This window comes from Polypterus senegalus, chromosome 4, assembly GCF_016835505.1.
Source record: "Polypterus senegalus isolate Bchr_013 chromosome 4, ASM1683550v1, whole genome shotgun sequence".
Classification (NCBI taxonomy): Eukaryota; Metazoa; Chordata; class Cladistia; order Polypteriformes; family Polypteridae; genus Polypterus; species Polypterus senegalus.
In genome coordinates, this window is record NC_053157.1 from 219,702,884 (window position 1) to 219,726,691 (window position 23,808).

The following is a 23,808-nucleotide window of genomic DNA, read 5'->3' on the forward strand; positions in this document are numbered from 1 at the left end:
AGAAGAGGGCACTTGCAACAACCGTCTGGTAGAACATTTGCAGCATCTCATTGCAGATGTTGAAGGACGCCAACCTTCTAAGAAAGTATAGTCGGCTCTGACCTTTCTTACATAGAGCATCAGTATTGGCAGTCCAGTCCAATTTGTCATCCAGCTGCACTCGATAAGTAAATCTGTGTGTCTCTAACATCCTGCTCACCCTGTGTTTTGAGATAAATGGGAGCATGTAAATTGAAAATATTAGTGGGTCCAGAAAACATCAAAGTAGTAACCTATATAAAATATGATGGATCATTGAGCTTGAATCACCATAACTAACGAAACATTTCCTGTGTGTTAAATAAGATTGGAACCAATTTAGGACATCACCGGAGAGACCCACCCACTGGCTAATATGACACATAAGAATACGGTGGTCTATGGTGTTGAATGCTGTACTCAAGTCTAAGAGAACAAGAAGAGACAGACGGCCCCTGTCCGCATTTACTACTTTAACCAATGCAGTTTTTTGTGCTGTAATTTGGTCTAAAACCTGACTGAAACGTATCAAGAATGGTGTGTATATTCAAGTAATTAATTAACTGGTGAAAAACTGCTTCTTCTATAATTTTCCTTAATAAATAAATGTTAAAGTTGTTAAGGACAGAGGTAGCAAGATTATTTTCCTAGAGCAGGGGTTTAACTACTCCTGTCTATAGAGAATCTGGGAAGACACCGGGATCTATGGAGGAGTTAGCTGTATGAAGTCTACTATCGACAAGCACATCAGAAACTTCTTTAAGGAAGTGTGTTGGGACTGGGTCAAGGGTGCAAGTGGAAGGTTTTAATGGAGTAACGATTCTAAGAAGTTCAGGTAAACCTATTTTACCGAAGGAATTTAGTTCACTATAGTAAGCTCGATAAGGGTTAATGGTATAGGCCTTTGAGGGTTGCATTATATTACATCTACTATCATTCATTTTGTGACTAAAGAATGCTGGAAAAACATTGCATGTTTCGCTTGCGGTTTTCAGGAGGCAATCCACTGATTGAGTTGAGTTTAGAAGACGATCGATAGTAGAAAATGAAATTCTTGTACAAACTGTATTTTCATTTACAATTTTAGAAAAAAATAGGACTGCCTCTCTAGTCAGAGTGCTTTGTTGTATTCAGCAATATGCACCTTCAATATTTCATAGTGAACTGTTAATTTGGTTTTCCTCCATTTACACCCAGCCTTGCGACATGTCCTCATAAGTTTAGACAGAGCATGAGTCCTCCAAGGTATTTTGATGCTGTTGGATTTGATATTTTTCTTCTGGGGCCACAATGCCAAATTCAGTTCTCACCTTATATTGCTGGCTGTATTAAGACAAGCAATACTCTCAGACTGGTCTCGCCCAATATTAGCAAAACTAAAGCCTGCTGTGGCATCAAACCAACTTTTCCTAATGATATACTGCTCAAATAAAATGCAGAAATGGTCTGGTATTCCAACAGGTTAACGTCTAACCCTTTTGAGATAACTAAATCCAGCAAATGTCCTCCCTAATTTGTGGCCTGACTAATGTGCTAGCTAAGGACAAAAGAATGAAGTGAATTAATAAATACTCTTCAATATGAAAGTTGAAGTCATCTACTATTAGGAACCTATTATAATTTGTTATTATTATACATACTAAATCCAAAACAAAAGATTTACTATACTGGGTGAGCCAAAAAGGAATACCACATTTCAAACGTTTATTCTACAAAAATGCTACAAGATAGAACAACTTGATTACGATACAAGAAAGATTTTTTCACAGTGTTTTAAAAATGATGTTTTCACAGCGGTGGCCATCATTAGAGATGCGGTCTTTGAGGTGATTTTTGAATGCTCACATGACTCGTTCGGCTATTTCGAGGGGAATAGTAGTGATTTCATAGCGAATAGCGTCCTTGAGGGCTTCAAGGTTTTGTGGTCGGTGTGTGTATACCTTCGACTTGAGATAGCCCCTGTGAGATATGGCCGGCCATTCATCCTGGCCAATACCCCCAGACCTCCAGATGGAGCCCTCCTTGCAGCATAGATGTGCCCCAAATGCCAGCAGGGAATTATGGACAGTGGAATTATAATGCGCACCTTTAAGAAAGGTGGATGAATTCTTACTGCGATTTGGTCGAGAGTCTCCCGTCATGATTGATTTGGTGGTACAGGTGAGTTTTACCGGTGCTGTACAGAATAAGGGGACACAGAGTGACACGGGCCCGCGGTTAATTAGTAGTGGGTGCCAGGTCAACGCGAGCCCTACAAGGGAGTGTGGATTGATGACAGAAGGGGCGGGGGAAGCACCGAACGAACTGGAGAAGCTGAAAAGTGTTGTCTTCTGGAGCGATGCAGTGCTGAAGACGCCGCCTCCTGTCAATTCAAAATCAAAGGGCGTGCAGACAGTAAAAGGGCTCTCTTTCACTAATAGAGAGACCCAAACTGTGGACAAGCCCCAGATTAAACAGGAGATCCCTAAAGTAAAGCGGGGGTCTCCTGACAAAGTAGAGCAGCGAGCTGAGAGTTCAGGGGTGGCTGTGGAACCCTCCTCAGTGGACAAAGGGGCGGAGCGGAAGTTTCCAGGCTGTTTCCAGACTCACAGAGGGATGCACACTGGAGGAAGGCAGCTGCGCTATGAATGCCGCCGACCGGGCCATGGATGGAGAAGTTGTCCTGGGAGGATGTGGAATACAAATCCTTTTTTATATAATATTCCCCCAAGGTTCTCCCGGAAATTTTGTGGACTTCACCAGGGCCCGACCAACAACTCCTCCTGGAGGAAGACATCCCTCAAGGGGCTGGCCGCTCCAAATCATGATTCTTCGCTAAGTACTGTGAGATATGGCCGGCCATTCATCCTGGCCAACACCCCCAGGGCGCCAGATGAAGCCCTCCTTGCAGCATAGAGGTGCCCCGAATGCCAGCAGGGAATTGTGGACAGTGGAATTATAATGTACAGCCCTGCTGGATTCCAAGGGGGCCGCCAGGAGTCTCTGCAGGGAGGCCCAGGGATTAATATTTCCCATATAGCCCAGAAGTATTTCCAAGTCACGGGAACGGAAGAAATTATATACTTCTGGGCTAAAGAAAAAGAGGTTTTTACCCGACCCGGAAGTGTTGGATAATCACATGGACTGAGGGCTCAGAAGCCCTTCCGGGTCGAGGACTATAAAAGGCTGTGGGAAATCCCAGACAATTGAGCTGAGTTGGGAGGCAGGATGGCTACGCATCTGGGAGATTGGAGGATTATTTATTTGATTATTGGGTGTTTATTTATTGAGTATTGTGGAGTGGAGGGTGCTTTGTGCACTTTATTATTATAATAAATAATTATTGAACTTTTTATCTGTTGTCTGGCGTGGTGTATGAGGGTTTAAGAGAGCGAGACTCCTTTAATCTATCACACCCCACAAGAAGAAATCACACAGAGCAAAATCAGGCGAACGTGAAAGCCAACTGACATCGCCATGTAGGGAGATCAGCTTCCCCAGAAACATCTTCTGCAAAACTTGCAGGGCTCTCCGCGCCATAGGAGCTGTTGCTCCATCCTGTTGAAATGAAACATCCACCAAATCCATTTCTTCCAGCTCTCTAGCCTTTCAATATAGCGTTCTGAAGTGTTAGTGACCGTTGCTCCCTCCTCCAAAAAGTAAGGGCCTACAATGCTAAATTCTGCAATGGTGCACCAAACTGTACCATGCTCACTGTGCATGGGTCTCTGTTGAAGTTCATGAGAGTTTGTTTTAGTCCAATAGTGAAAGTTTTGCTTAGTTACACAATCATTCAAATGGAAATGTGCTTCGTTGCTGCACATAACAATGGCATCTCGATGAACAGTTTACACAATGTTCGCACCCAACTTTCTATGACTCTCCCAGTTTCTCTCATTGTGTTCCTGCACTACCATTATTTTGTATGGATGGAAATTAAGGTCCTCATGCAAAATCCTCCTCAAAGGCGCATTGGAAATGCCTAAGACAGAAGCATGTTTGCGTTCTGAAAGTCTAGGAGACTGCATAATTGATGCCCTTATAGCTTGGATGTTTTCAGATGTTCGTACAGTCCAAGGATGGCCAGGAGATTTACTGTTCAATGTTGTACCCGACTGTCTAAATTTAACCACCCACTAAAGAATTGTTTTCCGATTTGGGACGTCACTGTTAGGAGGAATGCTGAAGTGTGTTCAGAAGGTGTGTTGTGTAGTGATGATGAATTTATTATTTTTGAAGAACACTTTGACGGCAAAAGCACAGTGCACACTGGACCAAGGCATATTGCTGACTGAAACTACAAGGGAACGCCTATCAAAGGACCCCCACCCCAGCCCACTCGGCTGCCTCTACCTCGTGCAGTGACCTTGAGAAGTGTGGTATTTCATTTTCGCTCACCATGTACATACTAAATCCAAACATTCATTGATGAAAGACACATTATATTTATAAATACAATAAATGGTCAATCATAGAGATTACAATACTCTATGAATAGCTACACCAAGATGCTCGAAAGATACGAAAGTACCAAAACTGGCATCTTTACATCTTAACTAGCTCAAGAAAATACTCACTAGACCTCCACCTATTTTACTTTGGCAAACTGAGTGAGCAAAACTGCAATTCGGAGCCTCACTGGGTCACATGTTTTGGGCCTGCACCAAATTAACATCATTTTGTACTAAAATCTTTAAATGCCTTTCAGACGGCCTTGGGGTCACAATCCCTAGTAATCCACTAACAGCTGTGTTTGGTGGGTTCCCAGAGGGGCTTAAAGTGGAGAAGGACAAACAAATTGTAACGGCTTTTACTACACTATTGGCACGCAGACTTATCTTGCTCAACAAGAAGAATCCTAACTCTCCCCTTTTAAGTCAGTGGGTAACTGATGTTATATATTGTTTGAAATTGGAAAAAATCTAATTCTCACTTACAGGATCTGTGCAGAACTTTTTCAAAACCTAGCAGGATCTAATCAATAACATTTTAGAATAAGCTCTTAAAGCACTGAGGAAGCAGATTCTCTCCCCATTTCTTTTTCTTCTCCATTTATCTTTATTCACTTATTAATTCATCTGTTTACTTATATTTACTAGCTTTAAGTTTTACTCTGCTGGCCATGCACTCTTTCTCAGGTGTGGGGGTTGGTTTGTTTTCAATCCTATTTTTGTAAAAGTTGATCTATTTGTAATGAATGTTGTGTGTGATTTCAATAAACTCAAAAAAATTAAAAAAATAGTAATTTGGACGTGCCGCTTCAATAATACTGCACACCATCACTATTAAGCCACATTTCACTTGATGTTAGAAAGTCTATATTTTTATCACTAATAAGATTGTTAATGTAAAATGTCTTGTTGGTTAAAGCTCTCGCATGAAGCAATGCCATACTGAGGGTCTCAGAAGAACAAGCTGCATCGAAGTTTTGCGACGGAAATTAAGTTATCCATGTTTATACCAGTTTGTCCGGGCCTTTTTTCTAATTATGATCAGTGACTTTAGTACTAATATAGCAGACATTCACAGGTAAACCAACTTCAGCACTCTTATATCTTAATAAGAATTTATAACTAACATAACAACTAAAGGTAGGAAGTGTGGTCCCCGGCCGGGACGCCCAGGAGGATGAGAGGAGGTCTTGTGCCTCCTCCAGACCGTGAGGGGGCATCCGTCCTGGTTATGTTGGGGGCCTCGGGTAAAGGGCTTGGAAGCCCAGCCCTGTAGGGACCCGTGGTCACCGCCAGGCAGCACCCTGATGCCGGTATATCCTGTGTGGTCCTGGAGTGAGGACTGGAGGCGGCCAGGAAGAAAGAGAGGCACAGGACTGTGTGGCCTGGACATTTGTGAGTGCACTAATTGTAAATATTGTGAAAATAAACGTGTGTTGGGTGGAACTATGTTGTCCGTCTGTGTGTGTCCGGGCCAGAGTTCACAGTCCTGTGCCTCTCTTTCTCCTGGCCGCCTCCAGTCCTCACTCCAGCTCCGTCTTCTTCCACCCAACTTCCGCCAATGACTCGAGGGAGGCGGCCCCTTTTATAGGAACCTGGATGGGCTCCAGCTGCTTCCCAGCAATCTCCCGTGTGGCGGAAGTGCCGGCTGTGCACCCGGAAGCCGTCCGGTTGTCCCCTGTTGTCTTCCCCCCGGCACTTCCTGGTGTGGCGGAAGTGCTGGGCTCTCGGGATAATCAGGCACTGGGGCGCCGCCTGGCAGTGGCCACGGGTCCCTACAGGGCTGGGCTTCCAAGCCCTCTACCCGAGGCCTCCAGCATAACCAGGACGGATGCCCCCTCATGGTCTGGAGGAGGCACAAGCCCTCCTCTCGTCCTCCTGGGCCACAGAAGTCATGCACAATAGGCCTTAGAGATATTTTCAGAGAGGACCCTGACCCTAAATCTGTTGGGGTGCAGGCCATCATGTCTGTAGAAATATGGTTTCTCCCAATAAAGATCCCAGTTGTCTCTTACCCAAGTCTCTCATCCAGTTTATCAAAGCTAGCAGCAAAGGAACTTAAGTGATGATTCTCGCAGCTGGGTGTCCTGTCCTTCTTGGCTTGAATTAGGGATGCTTCTTCAGAACCTTCGACTGTCGACACTGAATGTCATTAACGCCGGCGTATCCTTATGCTTCATGATTGCTGGGGCTCTCCTCGTAATATCTTGCACTCGTGCACTGGGAAAACAAGAAACAAAAGTTTTGCGATTAAGGAATGAAATACTGAGGTGGCGTACAATTGAATCCCCAATAAAAAGTACATCACCACAGTCTGCCGGTGGGGGAGCGGAGAGGGTCAAAGTGGTTAAGGGTGGCAACACTTACTTGAGACGACAAAGGTGATCTAGACTTGAGCCCCCCTTTGCGATGTTGAAATGCTCAGACTCCATCTTTACCATCTCGAGTAGGAGTGGTGGGTAAAACGAGTGTACGAGTGGCACAGTGCTGGGGTGATATTGCCAAGTCGAGTCACGTTGATCTCAGATGGTCTCTTATAGCAAACGAGCTTTCTGTTCCCTGAGGTGCGTCTATAGCTTACTTGCTTGTAGTGTATACTCCTGTTTGACGTCAGGAATCATGCAATTCACTGAAAAGTAAGAAAAGAAAAAGAAAAGTAAAACTCTTTAATAATCAACTGAGGAATTTCTTTGTAACCTGAATAAAAACAAGGAAAAAGAAAACATTAGTTTGTAAATAAGGTTTATTTGGGGAGGCACTGAGACATATCTGTGGGATAAGAGGACAGTGATGAAGTTCACATACACTAGTTATGGAAAGAATGGAGGGACAGTGAAGCAGAAGGAAGAACTGATTTCAGTCATTTTCAGTTGCTAACCTGTGTCTTGAACTTGGGAGTAACATACAGTGCATCCGGAAATGATTAAATTAATTTTTTTCCTCACAATTCTACACACAACACCCCATAATGACAACGTGAAAAAAGTTTACTTGAGATTTTTGCAAATTTATTAAAAATAAAAAAATTGAGAAATCACATGTACATAAGTATTCACAGCCTTTGCCATGAAGCTCAAAATTGAGCTCAGGTGCATCCTGTTTCCCCTGATCATCCTTGAGATGTTTCTGCAGCTTCATTGGAGTCCACCTCTGGTAAATTCAGTTGACTGGACATGATTTGGAAAGGCACACACCTGTCTATAGAAGGTCCCACAGTTGACAGTTCATGTCAGAGCACAAACTAAGCATGAAGTCAAAGGAATTGTCTGTAGACCTCCGAGACAGGATTGACTCGAGGCACAAATCTAGGGAAGGTTACAGAAAAATTCCTGCTGCTTTGAAGGTCCCAGTGAGCACAGTGGCCTCCATAATCCGTAAGTGGAAGAAGTTCCAAACCACCAGGACTCTTCCTAGAGCTGGCCAGCCATCTAAACTGAATGATCGGGGGAGAAGGGCCTTAGTCAGGGAGGTGACCAAGAACCCGATGGTCACTCTGTCAGAGCTCCAGAGGTCCACTGTGGAGAGAGGAGAACCTTCCAGAAGGACAACCATCTCTGCAGCAATCCACCAATCAGGCCTGTATGGTAGAGTGGCCAGACGGAAGCCACTCCTTAGTAAAAGGCACATGGCAGCCCACCTGGAGTTTGCCAAAAGGCACCTGAAGGAATCTCAGACCATGAGAAATAAAATTCTCTGGTCTGATGAGACAAAGATTGAACTCTTTTTTGTGAATGCCAGGCATCACGTTTGGAGGAAACCAGGCACCGCTCATCACCAGGCCAATACCATCCCTACAGTGAACCATGGTGGTGGCAGCATCATGTTGTGGGGATGTTTTCAGTGGCAGGAACTGGGAGACCAGTCAGGATAAAGGGAAAGATAACTGCAGCAATGTACAGAGACATCCTGGATGAAAACCTGCTCCAGAGCGCTCTTCACCTCAGACTGGGGCGACGGTTCATCTTTCAGCAGGACAACAACGCTAAGCACACAGCCAAGATATCAAAGGAGTGGCTTCGGGACAACTCTGTGAATGTCCTTGAGTGGCCCAGCCAGAGCCCAGATTTGAATCCGATTGAACATCTCTGGAGAGATCTTAAAATGGCTGTGCACCAACACTTCCCATCCAACCTGATGGAGCTTGAGAGGTGCTGCAAAGAGGAATGGACGAAACTGGCCAAGGATAGGTGTGCCAAGCTTGTGGTATCACATTCAAAAAGACTTGAGGCTGTAATTGCTGCCAAAGGTGCATCGACAAAGTATTGAGCAAAGGCTGTGAATACTTATGTACATGTGATTTCTCAGTTTTTTTATTTTTAATAAATTTGCAAAACCTCAAGTAAACTTTTTCACATTGTCATTATGGGGTGTTGTGTGTAGAATTCTGAGGAAAAAAATGAATTTAATCCATTTTGGAATAAGGCTGTAACATAACAAAATGTGGAAAAAGTGATGCGCTGTGAATACTTTCTGGATGCACTGTAAGCATGAATAGCAGAGAAAGGAGGGGTTAGTATGGATTACGGAGCCATGAAAAAAATGATAATTAAATGTATTAACAGAATATCAGGATTACACTAAAATGAAGCTATGAGAAAGCCATGTTAAAGTAATGTGTTTTTAGCAGTTTTTAAAGTGCTCTACTGTATCAGCCTGGTGAATTCCTATTGGCAGGCTATTCCAGATTTTAGGTGCATAACAGCAGAAGGTCGTCTCACCACTTCTTTTAAGTTTTGCTCTTGGAATTCTAAGCAGACACTCATTTGAGGATCTAAGGTTACGATTTGGAATATAAGGTGTCAGACATTCTGATATACTGTATAAGATGGAGCGAGATTATTTAAGGCTTTGTAAACCATAAGCAGTATTTTAAAGTCAATTCTAAATGACACAGGTAACCAGTGTAGTGACATCAAAACTGGAGAAATGTGCTCGGATTTTCTTTTCCTAGTTAAGATTCTAGCAGCTGCATTCTGCACTCATTCTAATCGATTTATGTCCTTTTTTGGGTAGTCCTGAGAGGAGTGCATTACAGTAATCTAGTCAACTAGATACAAAAGCGTGAACTAATTTTTTAGCATCTTGCAAAGTTATAAGAAGTCTAACTTTTGCTATATTTCTTAAGTGAAAAAATGCTGTCCTAGTAATCTGATTAATATGTGAATTAAAATTCAGGTCGGAGTCAATAAATACCCCCAAATTCTTTACCTCATTTTGACTTTTAGTCCTAATAGATCAAGTTTATTTCTAATAATCTCATTTTCTCCATTTCTGCCAATCACTAAGATCTCTGTTTTCTCCTTATTTAGTTTGAGAAAATGACTACTCATCCACTCAGAAACACAAACAAGACATTAGGGGTCAGTGAACCAAGAGAGTTGGGGTCATCAGGTGCTATTGATAAATACAGCTGTGTGTCATCAGCATAGCTGTGGTAGCTCACGTTATGCCTTGAGATAATCTGACCTGATGGAAGCATGGAGATCAAAAAGAGCAGCAGACCCAGGGTAGTTTGTGGGACACCATACGGAAACAGAATGAGACCTCCTGTCTGATCTCTGAGCTACATTACCAATCTACTGCACCTCCTTTGCACCTTTCCCTTCCTTACATGTGGTGAGACGAGCAGGAATAAAAAACTGAGTGTATAAAGAGGAGTTTAGAGAGGAAGGGCTTGAAATTCAGTGACATTTTAAATTTAATTTTGCTGCATATTCACTAACGCATAAGGCAGAATAAAATGAGTACTTTATTAATATAACTTAACTTTTCCTGAGAAACGTGAAACAAATGTGAATTTCAGTAACTTCAATGTAAACTGTTTTTGTGATTTTCTGCCCTACAGTCAAGATGGGGAGATTGTCCTGACCCAGACACCTACAGAGCAGTCGGCCTTTCCTGGACAAATCTGCTGTGTCAGACCAGCAGTGCCCTTGGATTTCAGAATCTCTGGAGGGACACGCAGCACAGCCTGGCCTGGCCTGGCACCATCAGAGGACTGCTGAGGCACCTAATCTCCTAATTCACTTGGACACCTCACTTTAGTTGGAATGGAGCAGGGACAAAGATTGCACTCACCATAAGAGTGAAGGTTCTGGACATTACAGCTGTCAGCAGTCCACGGAGACTCCTCTGATATGGCACATGAAGTGAAGTGAAGTGAAGTGATAAAAATAGATGGCTGGACAGCATATGCTGGGGCTTTTAATGGGGCTCATTTCTATTTCAGCTTCTCTTTACATAAGTGAATACTATACTAACAACTGATGCATTACTACCACCTTGTGGCCACATCTAGCATTGCATGTAGAGATTATGAACTAAAGGACCTCTGGCTTTGTGCCGTTAAATCCACTTTAAGATATGAAAAGTAAAGTCTCTTAAATCTTCTTCTTATACCTTGTTCATCCCACCCTGGTCCTACTCTCATAATCTCTCACCCCACTCTATGGCGTCTCATGAACTTAGCAGGTGTGTCCTGTCCACTTTAGCTTCTTCACACTTCTGTGATTTGCATGATGGCGCCGACTCACTGCTCTGGCTGTTAAGAGACTAAAGACTCACCGGTGTGTGACAGAGTGGATGACACTCCACTCCTAGTAAAATGAAGTCACTGGACACACTGGCCATGGTGCCACTCGCCACCTGCTCGCTAGGTACAATGACCTTCATTCGGTATTGAATAGTCACCTAGCTATGCTATTGGTCAATGATGTGCGGCATCATAAATTAAGTAAACAGTAAAATGAAAAACAGAACAAGACAGGCAAATAAGAGAGACCATTTAGTCCATTAAGCTAAATTAGTTGGCTATTGGTGTCGCAGAATTCTAAGTAGTTTGGTAAAATTTTTGAACAGTTTCTCTTAAAAAATGAAAAACTTTAAAATAAAAAAAATGAGTTAATTGCCTTTTTCAGCCACTACTCTACTCATTCTCTTTACAATACAATACAATACAGTTTATTTTTGTATAGCCCAAAATCACACAAGAAGTGCCGCAATGGGCTTTAACAGGCCTTGCCTCTTGACAGCCCCCCAGCCTTGACTCTCTAAGAAGACAAGGAACAACTCCCCAAAAAACCCCTGTAGGGAAAAAAAATTGGAAGAAACCTTGGGAAAGGCAGTTCAAAGAGAGACCCCTTTCCAGGTAGGTTGGGTGTGCAGTGGGTGTCAAAAGAAGGGGGTCAATACAATACAATACAATACAATACAATACAACACAACAAACAGAACAAATCCTCAATACAGTATACAAATAAAAATTTTAGAAGTACGGAGCAGAATTTAACAGTAGATGATATCACATAATATGAATTGGATTTGTTTAGAGTCCTGGAGACCTCAGCCATCAAGCTGCCTCCCACATTTGGCCATTCCATAGCTGAAACAGCCAATCCGATGAAAGGAACCCTCTTTCCCATGATTCCTGTGATCCTCCATCAAGGGATTACTTTACCTTAGGCAGGCAAATCAACTTGGCAGGTGGGCAGTGGCACCAAGTGCCACATTTGAGTACCGAGAAGAGAAACAGAGCAGGTGAGGGTTAGTATCCAATTATAACCATCATGTTACTTATGTTTTAGTGCTAATGACTAGCAACAGAGATGCAGTATGTACAGTTAATCCGCAGCTCTAGTCAGGATATGCTAAACTAAAGTAATGAGTCTTCAGCCGGGATTTAATTCTTTCATTTGTCTTCTCTGCAGGCTCCAGTGGTCAGGTCACACTGACTCAGTCTCAGTGACCATCAAATGCCAAACCGGCAGCTCTGTTTACAGCTTCCATTGGAAGGTAGATATGCTAGACTGGGTACAACTGAGATGTGGAGCACCTCCTAGCTGTATCATCTATGATGGTGTCCATCGAGTGCCTGAAAAACCAAGTCGCTTCAGTGGCAGTGGAAGTGTATTCAAACTGACTATCAGTGGACTCCAACCTGAAAGTGCCGGCTATTACTACTGTGCACAACACTGTAATTACCCATACAGAGTGACAGAGAGCTGAACAAAAACCACAGCTCAGTGACCCCCTGCAGTGTTGCTGATGCCAAGACAGGCTGTGTTGTTGTCTATAATGAGGAGTTACTGAAGGGTGAACACGAGACCCGCCTTGACCTGTTGGCCATGCTCAACCGTGGACCGTGAGCCAAACACGTAGCAAAAGAAATCTTTCAGTCCTAGAAATTTTGTTATAAAAAGGTTTAGTGAAATTTCAGAGCAAACAATCCACACAAGAATAGAGCAAAGTTGTTACACACATAGAATGAAAGGCAAAAAAAGATCAAATGTTTCTTCTTGTTAAACGTCAATTGTTTCTACAATTAAGGTTGATTTATTTCTCTATGCTTTACTTTACATTCAGTACGTTTTAAACGTACGGCTCTGCACATAACACTAAGCACGTTAAGGCCCGGTTTGAAACTGTGTACCCTCCATGCCTTACTCACAGTAAGGCAGGTCACTGAGGCTAATCGGCAATCAGAGGGGGGCAATAAGAAACAATTAGAATACAGTATACCAATTCAATTCAGCTTGTGGGGGTTATAAGAACCTTCCATATACTATGCAAACATTTAATATAACTAAGAAAATACTTCTATCAACTTAAAATGACCTAAATAAATAGCAAATGGTTCTTACAGTTATAAAAGAAGAAGAAGAAGAAGAAGGTTAAGTAATCATTGAAGATGCATTGCTACAAGGAGATACTGCAAGAGCTACCTGAAATCGTGAACTACACATTTGTCCTCTTGATGGTATTCAATAGTGGCAAATAAGGGCATGTGCATTGTTATTGTCAGAGACCTTGTGTATCTACAGCAGGTACCTCAGGGTCAAAAACGTTTCACCTCTTAACCTGTATGCTTCACCTGAACGCGGTCAAGATGGCTAAGTTAGCCCTCGCTTGCAAACAGGATCCAACTGCGAGCTCTTATCAGACACAACCATCTTGTGCCAGTCTCAGCTGCCATGGATATCTCCACTGTGGTTATCTTCAGGGATTTGGATTCCAAAACGATCTTCTGTAAGAAATATTACACTGATGTTGCTGTGAAGCCACGGCAGCTGACTTCGATGGGGAATTAGAATGCATGCGCATCTTCTGACTAGAACTTCATTGATCAAATCCTGGTACTTGGCCTTCTTGAATTGGTGAGAGGTGACTGTCCTGTCCTCCCAGGGTACAGTTAGTCTTACCACCATGATAGTTTTCATACCCCTGGAAGAAGAAGAAGAAGAACAAGAAGAGGGATAATATATAAGATAGGATGTTGCACTAAGCTCACATCATTGATGAACACTTTACGACAACATCAAGAGTAATACAGTAACGAGCACTGAGATGAAAAGACCAAGACATACACACTGAATAAGAGCAAAGACAGAAAAAGGCACAAATATTTCATAAAATTCGGGGCAGTACTTGAGAAATGGTTGGTTGTTTCAAACACAAATCATCAAAATTGTTAGGCTACATTTTCCTTGCACCCAAAAAGTGTAACTTTACCGAAACATTCATTTCAGCCAAACGGAACATGACTACTCAGCATCGATGGATCAATCATGCAACATACAAGATCTGTTATGAATATTGTTCCATCTCTGTCATATCAATATCTTTTTTATGAGTTCATTATTATCCAGTGCTTCTTAAAACATTCCGTCTTTGCTGATCTCTGCCTGAACGCCATCTTCTGGCAGGTCCTAGTGGGCTAGGACTGCTCATGAGCTCTCCTCAATCCTGCTGAAGTTAGGAGCACAGGTTGAGTATCCCTAATTCAAAATTCATGGGACCAGAGTTTGTGTAGTTTTGTATTTTAATATTTGCACATGCATAATAAGATATTTTGGGGACACCCTTGATCAAGAAGGTAAATAAATAATAATAATAATACTTTACATTTATATAGCACTTTTCTCACTACTCAAAGCGCTTCACCCACTACCAATATGCAGCATCCACCTGGATGATGCGATGGTAGCCATTTTGCACCAGTGAGCTCACCACACATTAGCTATTGGGTGATGAAGTGGTGAGAGAGAGAGATAGCCAGTTAGAGAGAGGGGATGAGTAGGGGGACAGAATGACTAGGCTGTGGTGGGTAATTTAGCCAGGACATTGGGATACACCCAACTCTTTACGAAGGATGCCCAGGGATATGACCACAGAGAGTCAGGACTTTGATTTTAAGTCTCATCCAAAGGGTGGCACCATTTCTACAGCACAGAGTCCCCTGTCACTACACTGGGATCCACGTTCAGACCACTGGGTAAGTGCCCCCTCTGCTGGCTGGCCTCACCAACACCTCTTCCAGCAGTAAGCCAAACTTTTCCTATATGGTCTCCCATCCGAGTACTGACCGGGCCTGAACTCACCTAGTTTTAGGTGGATGACCGCCTCTGATGTGCAGGTGGTATGCAGCCAAACCAGCTAAATGATGACTTGTAACAATTTATTTTAGCAAGCTGTTATTATAATATACGGTGGCGCAGTGGTAGCACTGCTGCCTCGCAGTTAGGAGACCCAGGTTCGCTTCCCGGGTCCTCCCTGCGTGGAGTTTGCATGTTCTCCTCGTGTCTGCGTGGGTTTCTTCCCACAGTCCAAAGACGTGCAGGTTAGGTGGATTGGCGATTCTAAATTGGCCCTAATGTGTGTTTTTTGTGTGTCCTGCAGTGGGTTGGAACCCTACCCAGGATTGGTTTCTACCTTGTGCCCTGTGTTGGCTGGGATTGGCTCCAGCAGACCCCCATGACCCTGTGTTCGGAATCAGCAGGTTGGAAAATGGATGGATGGTTATTATAATATGCCCTGATAAGATAAACATGATAAACCTCAGAAGTGTGGAATATAATGTACAGAATGCATTTTAGTTCCCTTTTAAGAGACCCACGGCTGAATTTGCACTGAAGATTATTTAGTTTTTTGTCAGTTTATATCGGCTTCCTTGTGTCAGGAATATCTCAGCCAAACTTCACTCTGTCACTCCCACTGTGCTGGAATACATTATCTGACTGATGAGGCACTACAAGCACTACATACAATCACTATAATGTGTTTGCTAACCTAAAAGGGGCCACAGTATCCAGTTTTCCTAACGTAATCAGAGCATTTTACGGAACTCATACTGCAATAAGGCCATCTTCTGTTAACTGTAAGCAGTGACATTCCATTAACACCTAAGTCATCTGCTGTTTTAATGATGCTGAGCAACACTTCTGAACTGCTGCACTGGTGTTATCATTTTGCTTCACACACACACACACACATTTTAATATTTTTAAGTTGGCTCTATTTCCCCTTTTTGCCTCCACTCCTCCTTCTTCAAACCCTCTCAATCCTCACTCATCCCACCAATCTTGAAAGACTGTCGTGGCTCCTCATGAACTTAGCAGATGTGTCCTGTCCACATTGACCTCTTTATACTTCTGATCTTCTCTCAGGTTGATTTGCATGATGGTGCCGCCTCACTGCTCACACAGTTTAAGAGACTAAAGACTCACCAGCGTGTGACAGAGCAGCCGACACTCCCAAGAAAATGAAGGCACTGGACACACTGACTGCAGTGCTCCTTATCACCTTCATGCTCGGTAAGATGGGCTGGGGCTTCTCAATTGGCCTTCATTGGGTACAGAAGAGCCTGTTGTCATGCTATTGGTCAATGTGTGGAGCATCAGATTAATAAGTGAAGTGATAATAGTGTCATTAACAATAAAATGATGAAACTGAACAAGATGGTCAAATGAGAGGAGTCATTGAGTTCACTAGGCTTAATTATTTGGCTACTGGTGTTAATGAATCCGAATGGTTTGGTAAATTCATTTTTTAAGTTTCCTTTATAAAAAGTAAGAAACAGAAAATGAAAATGAGATGATTGCCTTCTTTTCACACAGCGCTGTTCTCATTCCCTTTTCATTTGTCTTCTCTGCAGGCTCCAGTGCTCAGATCACCCTGACTCAGTCTCAGTCAGTAGTGTCTGGCCAGTCTGGAGAGACGGTGACCATCAAATGCCAGACCAGCAGCTCTGTTTACAGCTCTAATTATAAAGTGGACATTCTAGACTGGGTTCAGCAGAGATCTGGAGTGCCTTCTAAGAGTATCATCTACGATGGTGTCCGTCGGGTGTCTGGGGTGCCAAGTCGCTTCAGTGGCATTGGAGAAGGGACTGAATTCACACTGACCATCACTGGAGTCCAGCCTGAAGATGCTGGATATTACTACTGCGTACAGTACTTTACTGCACCATACACAGTGACAAAGAGCTGAACAAAAACCTCTCCTTGGCACCCACCTGCAGTGCTGCTTCTATCATTACAGGCCGTGCTTTGATGAGGAGTTAAAACAAGAGACTGACGACTGAAAGAGGAATTGCTGAGTTTATGTTCTTGATACCATAAACTAGCAGTATTGGACATCAATGGTTCACCTAATTTCAAACTCCATTTGGTTGGCTCTCTAAGTAAATGAAGGATGTTGCCCTGAGGGCTTGTAGAGGGGGGTACGCTCTGTAATGGGCGGCCGGGTTCCATGCCCAGTCGGGACGCCCCTGCTGCATATGTTCCAGGTACCTCCTCCAAGAAGCTTGGTGGCAGCCTCCCTGGGTGACGCTGGTGCCTCAGTTTCCCGCAGGACTCCATGGGAGATCTGGATCTGAGGTGGCTACCAGGGGGTGCTGCAAGGATCCCGGAGCCTTTGTGGACACCTCTACAGTCCCGTCCGGAAGTGCAATTAGCAACAGGTGATCAAGCACCTGGAGCACTTCCAGGTGGACTATAAAAAAGGCCAGCATCCACCACTCAGGAGCCAGAATCGGGAGGAAGAGGACGAGGTTGCCTGGGAGGAGTGGAGAAGTGTTTTATGTTGCCTTTAGTGCTTTATTTGGGGCTGTGTTGTGGCCGGAGGGATTACGGGGAAGACGTGCCCTCCAGCTGAAGAAAAATAAAAATTATTTATTTTTATATGTGCCTCCGGGTGAATCTGTGTCGGGTCGGGAGCAATACAGCGCCTTTTATTACAGCTCTATATCCCTGACACCAAATTTAACCTGTCCGCCATCAGATGTCTTGTTCCTCTTTGCCCTGCCAAGGTTTTCATTTGACACAATTAGCCAAGGGAGTGTTGGAGGACAACAGATGACAAAACATCCAATGATGTAAAATCACACTTGCCTTGCAGATGTTCACCAAGCAGACTTTGATTATGGGATGGCAGGAGGTCTAGGTCATATTCTACAGATGAAACACATAATTAAAAACTTTCATCTAACATGCCCCCAGATTGATGGCCTTTGGTTGTAACCTGCTAAATCTGTTGCCCAACAGTAGGGGGTTTGCCAGCTATATTCTATGTAGCGTGTCACTCATGCGTGTCAGGGGGTCACCTGTAGCACCACCTGTTTCAGCCTCCACACCTCAAGGAAAAACACTCACTAAGGGCAATCGACTCTTCCCATACTGAAAGAATTCCTATAAAGCTGCGTTATTCCATCTAACCTTGACCCAAACTAACTGGAGAGAAGAAACTCCAGGAGAAAGAAGGACCCCCTCAGACGAGTGATGATTACATTAACAGAAAGGCAACTGCCTGCGTTTTCTGTTGGTATTACCATTGCACGTTATTTTATTTGCTGATTAGAAGAACTAAATGGGACAACCAAGTTGGAGTCCCGACATTTTTTCCCTGAACCAGGCTTCACTACTGTTCAACCACAAGCATCTTACTATAGGCACCATCCCAAGTAGTTTTACAAATGCACTCATTTATGTTTATATCACCAGACCTGCAGTGTGCCTCGTCTTTGATTCATTTTACAAACAAACAGATGCCTGAGATCACTTAAGGACTGGCCATGTCTAACACATGCAGAAGGTCCTGAGATCGTTTGTCATCGTTGGCCCTATTGTTGACGATGATTTTTGTGAGTTGGTGTAAATGTCCCTTTACAAATGACAGACCACAGAGAGCATCAAGGCCCTCAATTGACTCAACAGTACAGTAATCCCTCGCTGTATCGCGCTTCAACTTTCACGGCTTCACTCTATCGCAGATTTTATATGTAAGCATATCTAAATATATATCAAGGATTTTTCGCTGGTTTGCAGATTTCTGAGGAAAATGGGTCTTTTTACTTCTGGTACATGCTTCCTCAGTTGGTTTGCCCAGTTGATTTCATACAAGGAACACTATTGGCGGATGGCTGAGAAGCTACCCAATCAGAGCACGCGGTTAAGTTCCTGGGTGCTGATTGGCCCAGCGACGGAGAGCAGCATTCAATTCCGCTTTTCGTTAGCCAGCATCTCATCTCATTCATTTAACATCAACGTGTTTCGCTGTGTATTTATCTTGTATTTATCTTTGAGCGTAGTCAAGCCCTTCATTATCTCTCCAAAACGATCTGCTCCTGCTACTGCTCCGGGGGCTGCAATCTGGGGGGGCTGCCCTCTAGTGCTCTGGAGGAGATAGATAATATCCTGAATAAGCTCTCTCCTGGGTCATTCTACTATCGACCCGTACGATCTGCTCCTGCTACTGCTCCGGGGCTGTGCCCAAACGCCAACAGAAGATGCTAACAATTGTCGTAAAGGTAAAAGTTTTGGACATGTACTTAGTACACGTACGTATGTTTAGTGCAACTCTACACACATTTTATACAATTTTTTTTGCATTGCATGCATTTATTGCTGGTGGTCTGTCTATCGTAGTGGCTGTAACATATGTGACAACGTATTGGAGACGCTTGATATCTTTAAAATAACATTTAGGTTTTATTTATATTTACATGTTGTAGATTTTTCATTTACTTTTATATTACCTAATCAAATACAATGTGTTGTGACAGATAGGGCTCGCTATTATCCCCTTGAACCCTCAGACCTCACATCAGACACCAGGTAAAAGTCCAAGAAATGAATTTATTATTATAATAATGTGCACAAAGCACCTACACCTCCACAATACTCATAAATCACAAGAATAACCGATAATTACATTAACACAATTACAATGAATCCTCCACTCCACCCAGCAGCTTCATTACACTTCCTCCCAACTCCAACTCGCCTGCTGGAATCTCCCACAGTACTTTTATAGTCCATGACCCGGAAGTGCTTCTATCCCTCAGTCCATGTGATTTCACAGCACTTCCAGGTCAGATGAAAACTCCTTCTTTTCTTCAGCCCGGAAGTACGTCATTTATTCCATCCCTGTGACCGGGAAGTACTTCCGGGCTATACGGAAAATACAAGTCCCTGAGCCTCCCTGCAGCGTTCCCTGGTGGACCCCCTGTTATCCAGCAGGGCTGTGAATTAAAATTCCAAGGTCCATGATGCCCTGCTGGAATTTGTGGCACCTCCATGTTGCAGGGAGGGCTCCATCTGGTGGCTTGGGGGTATTGGCTGGGATAAACTGCTGGACATATATCACACTGTTTAAAACTGTATTACATATTAATTAAAACTCCTCTATGATATACGATACGTATGTTTGTGCATAGTATATAAACAGTGTGTTTACATACATAATTTCAACGAATCTTACCTAGTATCTAAGAGAATGTAAAGGGTTTATGCTGTATAACTGTGCGGGAAATTTTATAAGAGTGTCGGAGAGTTTGTAAGGGCTTAAAATATATATAAATAACCACACGAACATATGGTTTTTACTTTGTGGATTTTCACCTTTAGATGGGGGTTCTGGAACACAACCCCTGCAATCGAGGAGGGATCACTGTACATCGAACTCAAATGTACCACTTGGCCAATGGTGGACATAGACATCAATGTCCTTAGGAACCCATCTCAGAGCTTTGAGTGTGACCCTTTGTGTTCTATCAGGGTTGTCATTTGTGTCTGAGTAGGTGGAAATCAGATGATATCTTCAGACTCTGATTGACAAACCTTAATGTGTGTGCATGTTCTACTCTGAGCTTACTGTATTAAACATTTTTTAATTCTTTTATCCACTTTATTCAATTTAAGTTCATTGTGGTATTCAGATTCCACGCTGCGTCACTTCATTGGAACTGCAGTCACCATCTGTACCATTGATGAAGCATTGCAGTATTTTACTGAAAATATCATAAAGTACGGAGATTGCGCAGTTCATAATTATATTGTGATTTATTTGCATGAAAGGTGTAAATGTTGGTTTTGATGTAATTTGTTGTTTTTGGTCAGTGGCAAAAGCTCTGTAAGTCATTGATCATTTGTGGCATTAGAAAGTATAGGGGCTGTGAATACCACTATGGGATGTGTGTAAAAATAGAGGGAGGCGGCACAGAGAGAGGCGTTGGCCATGCATGTGTGAAGAGGAAGAAGTTTCTTCTCCTTGACTAGAGGAGATCAGGTAAGGTAGAAACCATAAAGGAAAAAAAATATAAAGCCTGTCTTTATGTTAAATCTCTGAAGGCCATTCATCATTCACAATTTCTTTACATTCAGGCCAGTAAATAATAGCAAACCATTTTACTCAAGTTATACTGTATATTGTAATGTCAGACCCCAGAATGTATGCTTACAAAGAGCAGAAGGGAGAAAGATAATTCCTTGTTTGGGCAAACTTTAGGAAGTCCTTAATAGCAAATACTTAGTAGGATGTTGTTGAATTCCCACCCACATTTTAGGGCAATGAAATTTCAAACTTCCTTGCTACCACTGTAAGACATGAGAAGTAGTTATGAAATGTCCTCTACCTGCTCCCGGAGGGGAGTAGGAGTTCATGGTTGAGAATGAATGACATTACGAATTTTATGGAACCACAAGCCACAAAATGGCACTCACGATTGCGTTTTGTCATTCCCTTGAAAATCACAATGATCGTCTGTGGTTTTCAAATACTAATGCTAAGGTTTAACACAATAATAATTAATAGCAATACTAATATTCAAAGTTATAGAAAAAGAAGAGGGAGAAGATAAAAAAGTAGGATGCTTCACTAAGCTCATATTATTGTTCACCACTTTGTAACAACATCAAGAATGATACAGCAACAAGCACCGAGAAGAAACAACCAAAACATACTGTGGTGGACAGCTGGGTCCCATACCCAGCCGGGACACCCCTTCTGTACTGTATATGTTCCGGGAGAGCAGACATTAGGTGCACAGTACTTTCCCCAGAACACTTGGTGTCAGCCCCCAAGTGACTGTGGTGCATCAGATACCCACAGGGCTCCATGGGAGATGGAGTTCTCCACAGCCCTGTTGGGATCGAGGGTGGCCACCAGGGGACACTGCAAGGGTTCCTGGGCCCGTCTGGGCTGTAGTTCAGCCACACCCGGAGGTGCAATCAGAGGCAGGTGGTCAAGCACCTGAAGCCCTTCTGGGTGGGCTATAAAAGGAGCCAGCAGCAACCACTCCAGAAGCCAGAGTCAGGAGGAGGAGAACGAGAACGGTTGCTGAGAGGAGTGGTGGTGGAGACCAGTGTGTTTTGTTTTATTTAGTGTGTGCTGTTAGGATTGTGCTGTGCTTGTGGGACACGGGGAAGATGTGCCCCACAGATGAAGAAATATAAAAGTTTATTGGCTTTCAAATGTGCCTCCGGTGTCAGTCTGTGTTGGGTCGGCACCTATATAGCACCTTTGTTACAATACACACTGAATGAGAGCAAAGCCAGATAAAAGGCATATTTATTTAATAATAATTGATTTACAGCCACATTTTCAGAAGAATCACCTTCTCACTGTTAAGGCTGTCCACAGGAAATGCCTCTTAACCTTCACCCTGACCCTAACCCTAACTCACAGTTAAACTGAATCTAGTGATGGCAACTTGAGCTGTTCCTGAAGTCGTGTTCACTCTGCCAGTGTTCCATTCGGGTGCCTTTTTCTGTGATCCCACCTTATCTTCTGCAAGGTTTTATTTATCTAAGACCCTAGGAGTCTGTGCCTACATGTGAAGAACAAATGTTCCAGGGGTTTGTGAGATGCAGAGCTCAGCATACCTGTGTTACCTTTTGCCGTGAATAACCCATCCAGCCCTGCGTATCATCAGGGTAACATCCCGGCTGCTACAGTTTCCTACAGTACAGATTGAATCGATGACTACCTGTGTGTTGATACTGAAATTTCACTTGTGACTTACGTATGTGCGATCCTCCACAATGAATGCAGCTTGTTTTAGCATTACCTCATGTGGTACACACACACTCACATTTTAATATTTTTAAGTTGGCTCTATTTTCCCTTTTTGCCTCCACTCCTCTTTCTTCAAATCCTCTCAATCCTCGCTCATCCCACCACTCTTGATAGACTGTCATGGCTCCTCATGATCTTAGCAAGTGTATCCTTTCCACATTGACCTCTTTATACTTCTGATCTTCTCTCAAGTTGATTTACATGAAGGATCCGCCTCACTGCTCAGACAGTTTAAGAGACTAAAGGCACACCGGCATGTGACAGAGCAGCCGACACTCCTAAGAAAATGAAGACAATGAACACACTGACTGTGGTGCTGCTTATCACCTTCACGTTTGGTAAGAGGGCCTTGGGCTTCTCAATTGGCCTTCATTGGGTACAGAAGAGCCTGTTGTCATGCTATTGGTCAATGTGTGGATTATCAGATTAATAAGTAAAGTGATAAGTGTCATAATCAATAAAATTGTAAAATAGAACAAGATGGACAAAAGAGAGCGGCCATTTAGGTTATTAGGCTTCATTACATGGCTACTGCTGTTGCAGAATTCTAAATGGATTGGAAAATTAATTTTTTTAACTGTTTCCCTTATAAAAAGTAAGAAACAGAAAATGAAAATGAGATGATTGCCTTCTTTTCAGCCAGTGCTATTCTCATTCCCTTTTCATTTGTCTTCTCTTCAGGCTCCAGTGCTCAGATCACCACGACTCAGCCTCAGTCAGTTGTGTCTGGCCAGTCTGGAGAGATGGTGACCATCAAATGCCAGACCAGCAGCTCTGTTTACAGCTCCAATTATAAAGTGGACATTGTAGACTGGGTTTGGCTGAGATCTGGAGCACCTCCTAGGCCTGTTATCTATGATGTTGTCCATCGACTGTCTGGGGTGCCAAGTCGCTTCAGTGGCAGTGGAGGAGGCACTGAATTCACACTGACTATCACTGGAGTCCAGCCTGAAGATGCCGGCTATTACTACTGCATGCAACACCATACTGCACCATACACATTGACAGAGAGCTGAACAAAAACCTCAACTCAGTGCCCACCTGCAGTGCTGCTTTTGCCATTACAGGCCGTGCTTTGATGAGAAGTTACTTAAGGGTGAACAAGAGACTGACGACTGAAAGAGGAATTGCTGAGTTTATGTTTTTGATACCTTAAACCAGTGGGTTTGGACACCAATGGCTCATCTGATTTCAAACTCCATTTGGTCAGGTCTCTGAGTAAATTAAGGAG

General features: G+C 43.2%; 3 gene segments (V, D, J or C); all 3 read left to right on the forward strand.

The window, feature by feature from the left end:
- LOC120528850 overlaps positions 1-10,453 on the forward strand; it is a 28,864-nt gene extending 18,411 nt beyond the window's left edge. Inside the window, 1 exon segment of the V gene segment in view lies at positions 10,294-10,453. Coding sequence covers positions 10,294-10,453 — 160 coding nt within the window.
- A 5,523-nt stretch (positions 10,454-15,976) lies between these two features.
- LOC120528851 lies at positions 15,977-16,712 on the forward strand. The segment is given in 2 exon segments: positions 15,977-16,036; positions 16,378-16,712. Coding segments are annotated over 2 exon segments (387 nt in total).
- A 6,151-nt stretch (positions 16,713-22,863) lies between these two features.
- LOC120528852 lies at positions 22,864-23,593 on the forward strand. The segment is given in 2 exon segments: positions 22,864-22,915; positions 23,259-23,593. Coding segments are annotated over 2 exon segments (387 nt in total).
- Positions 23,594-23,808: the final 215 nt, after the last annotated feature.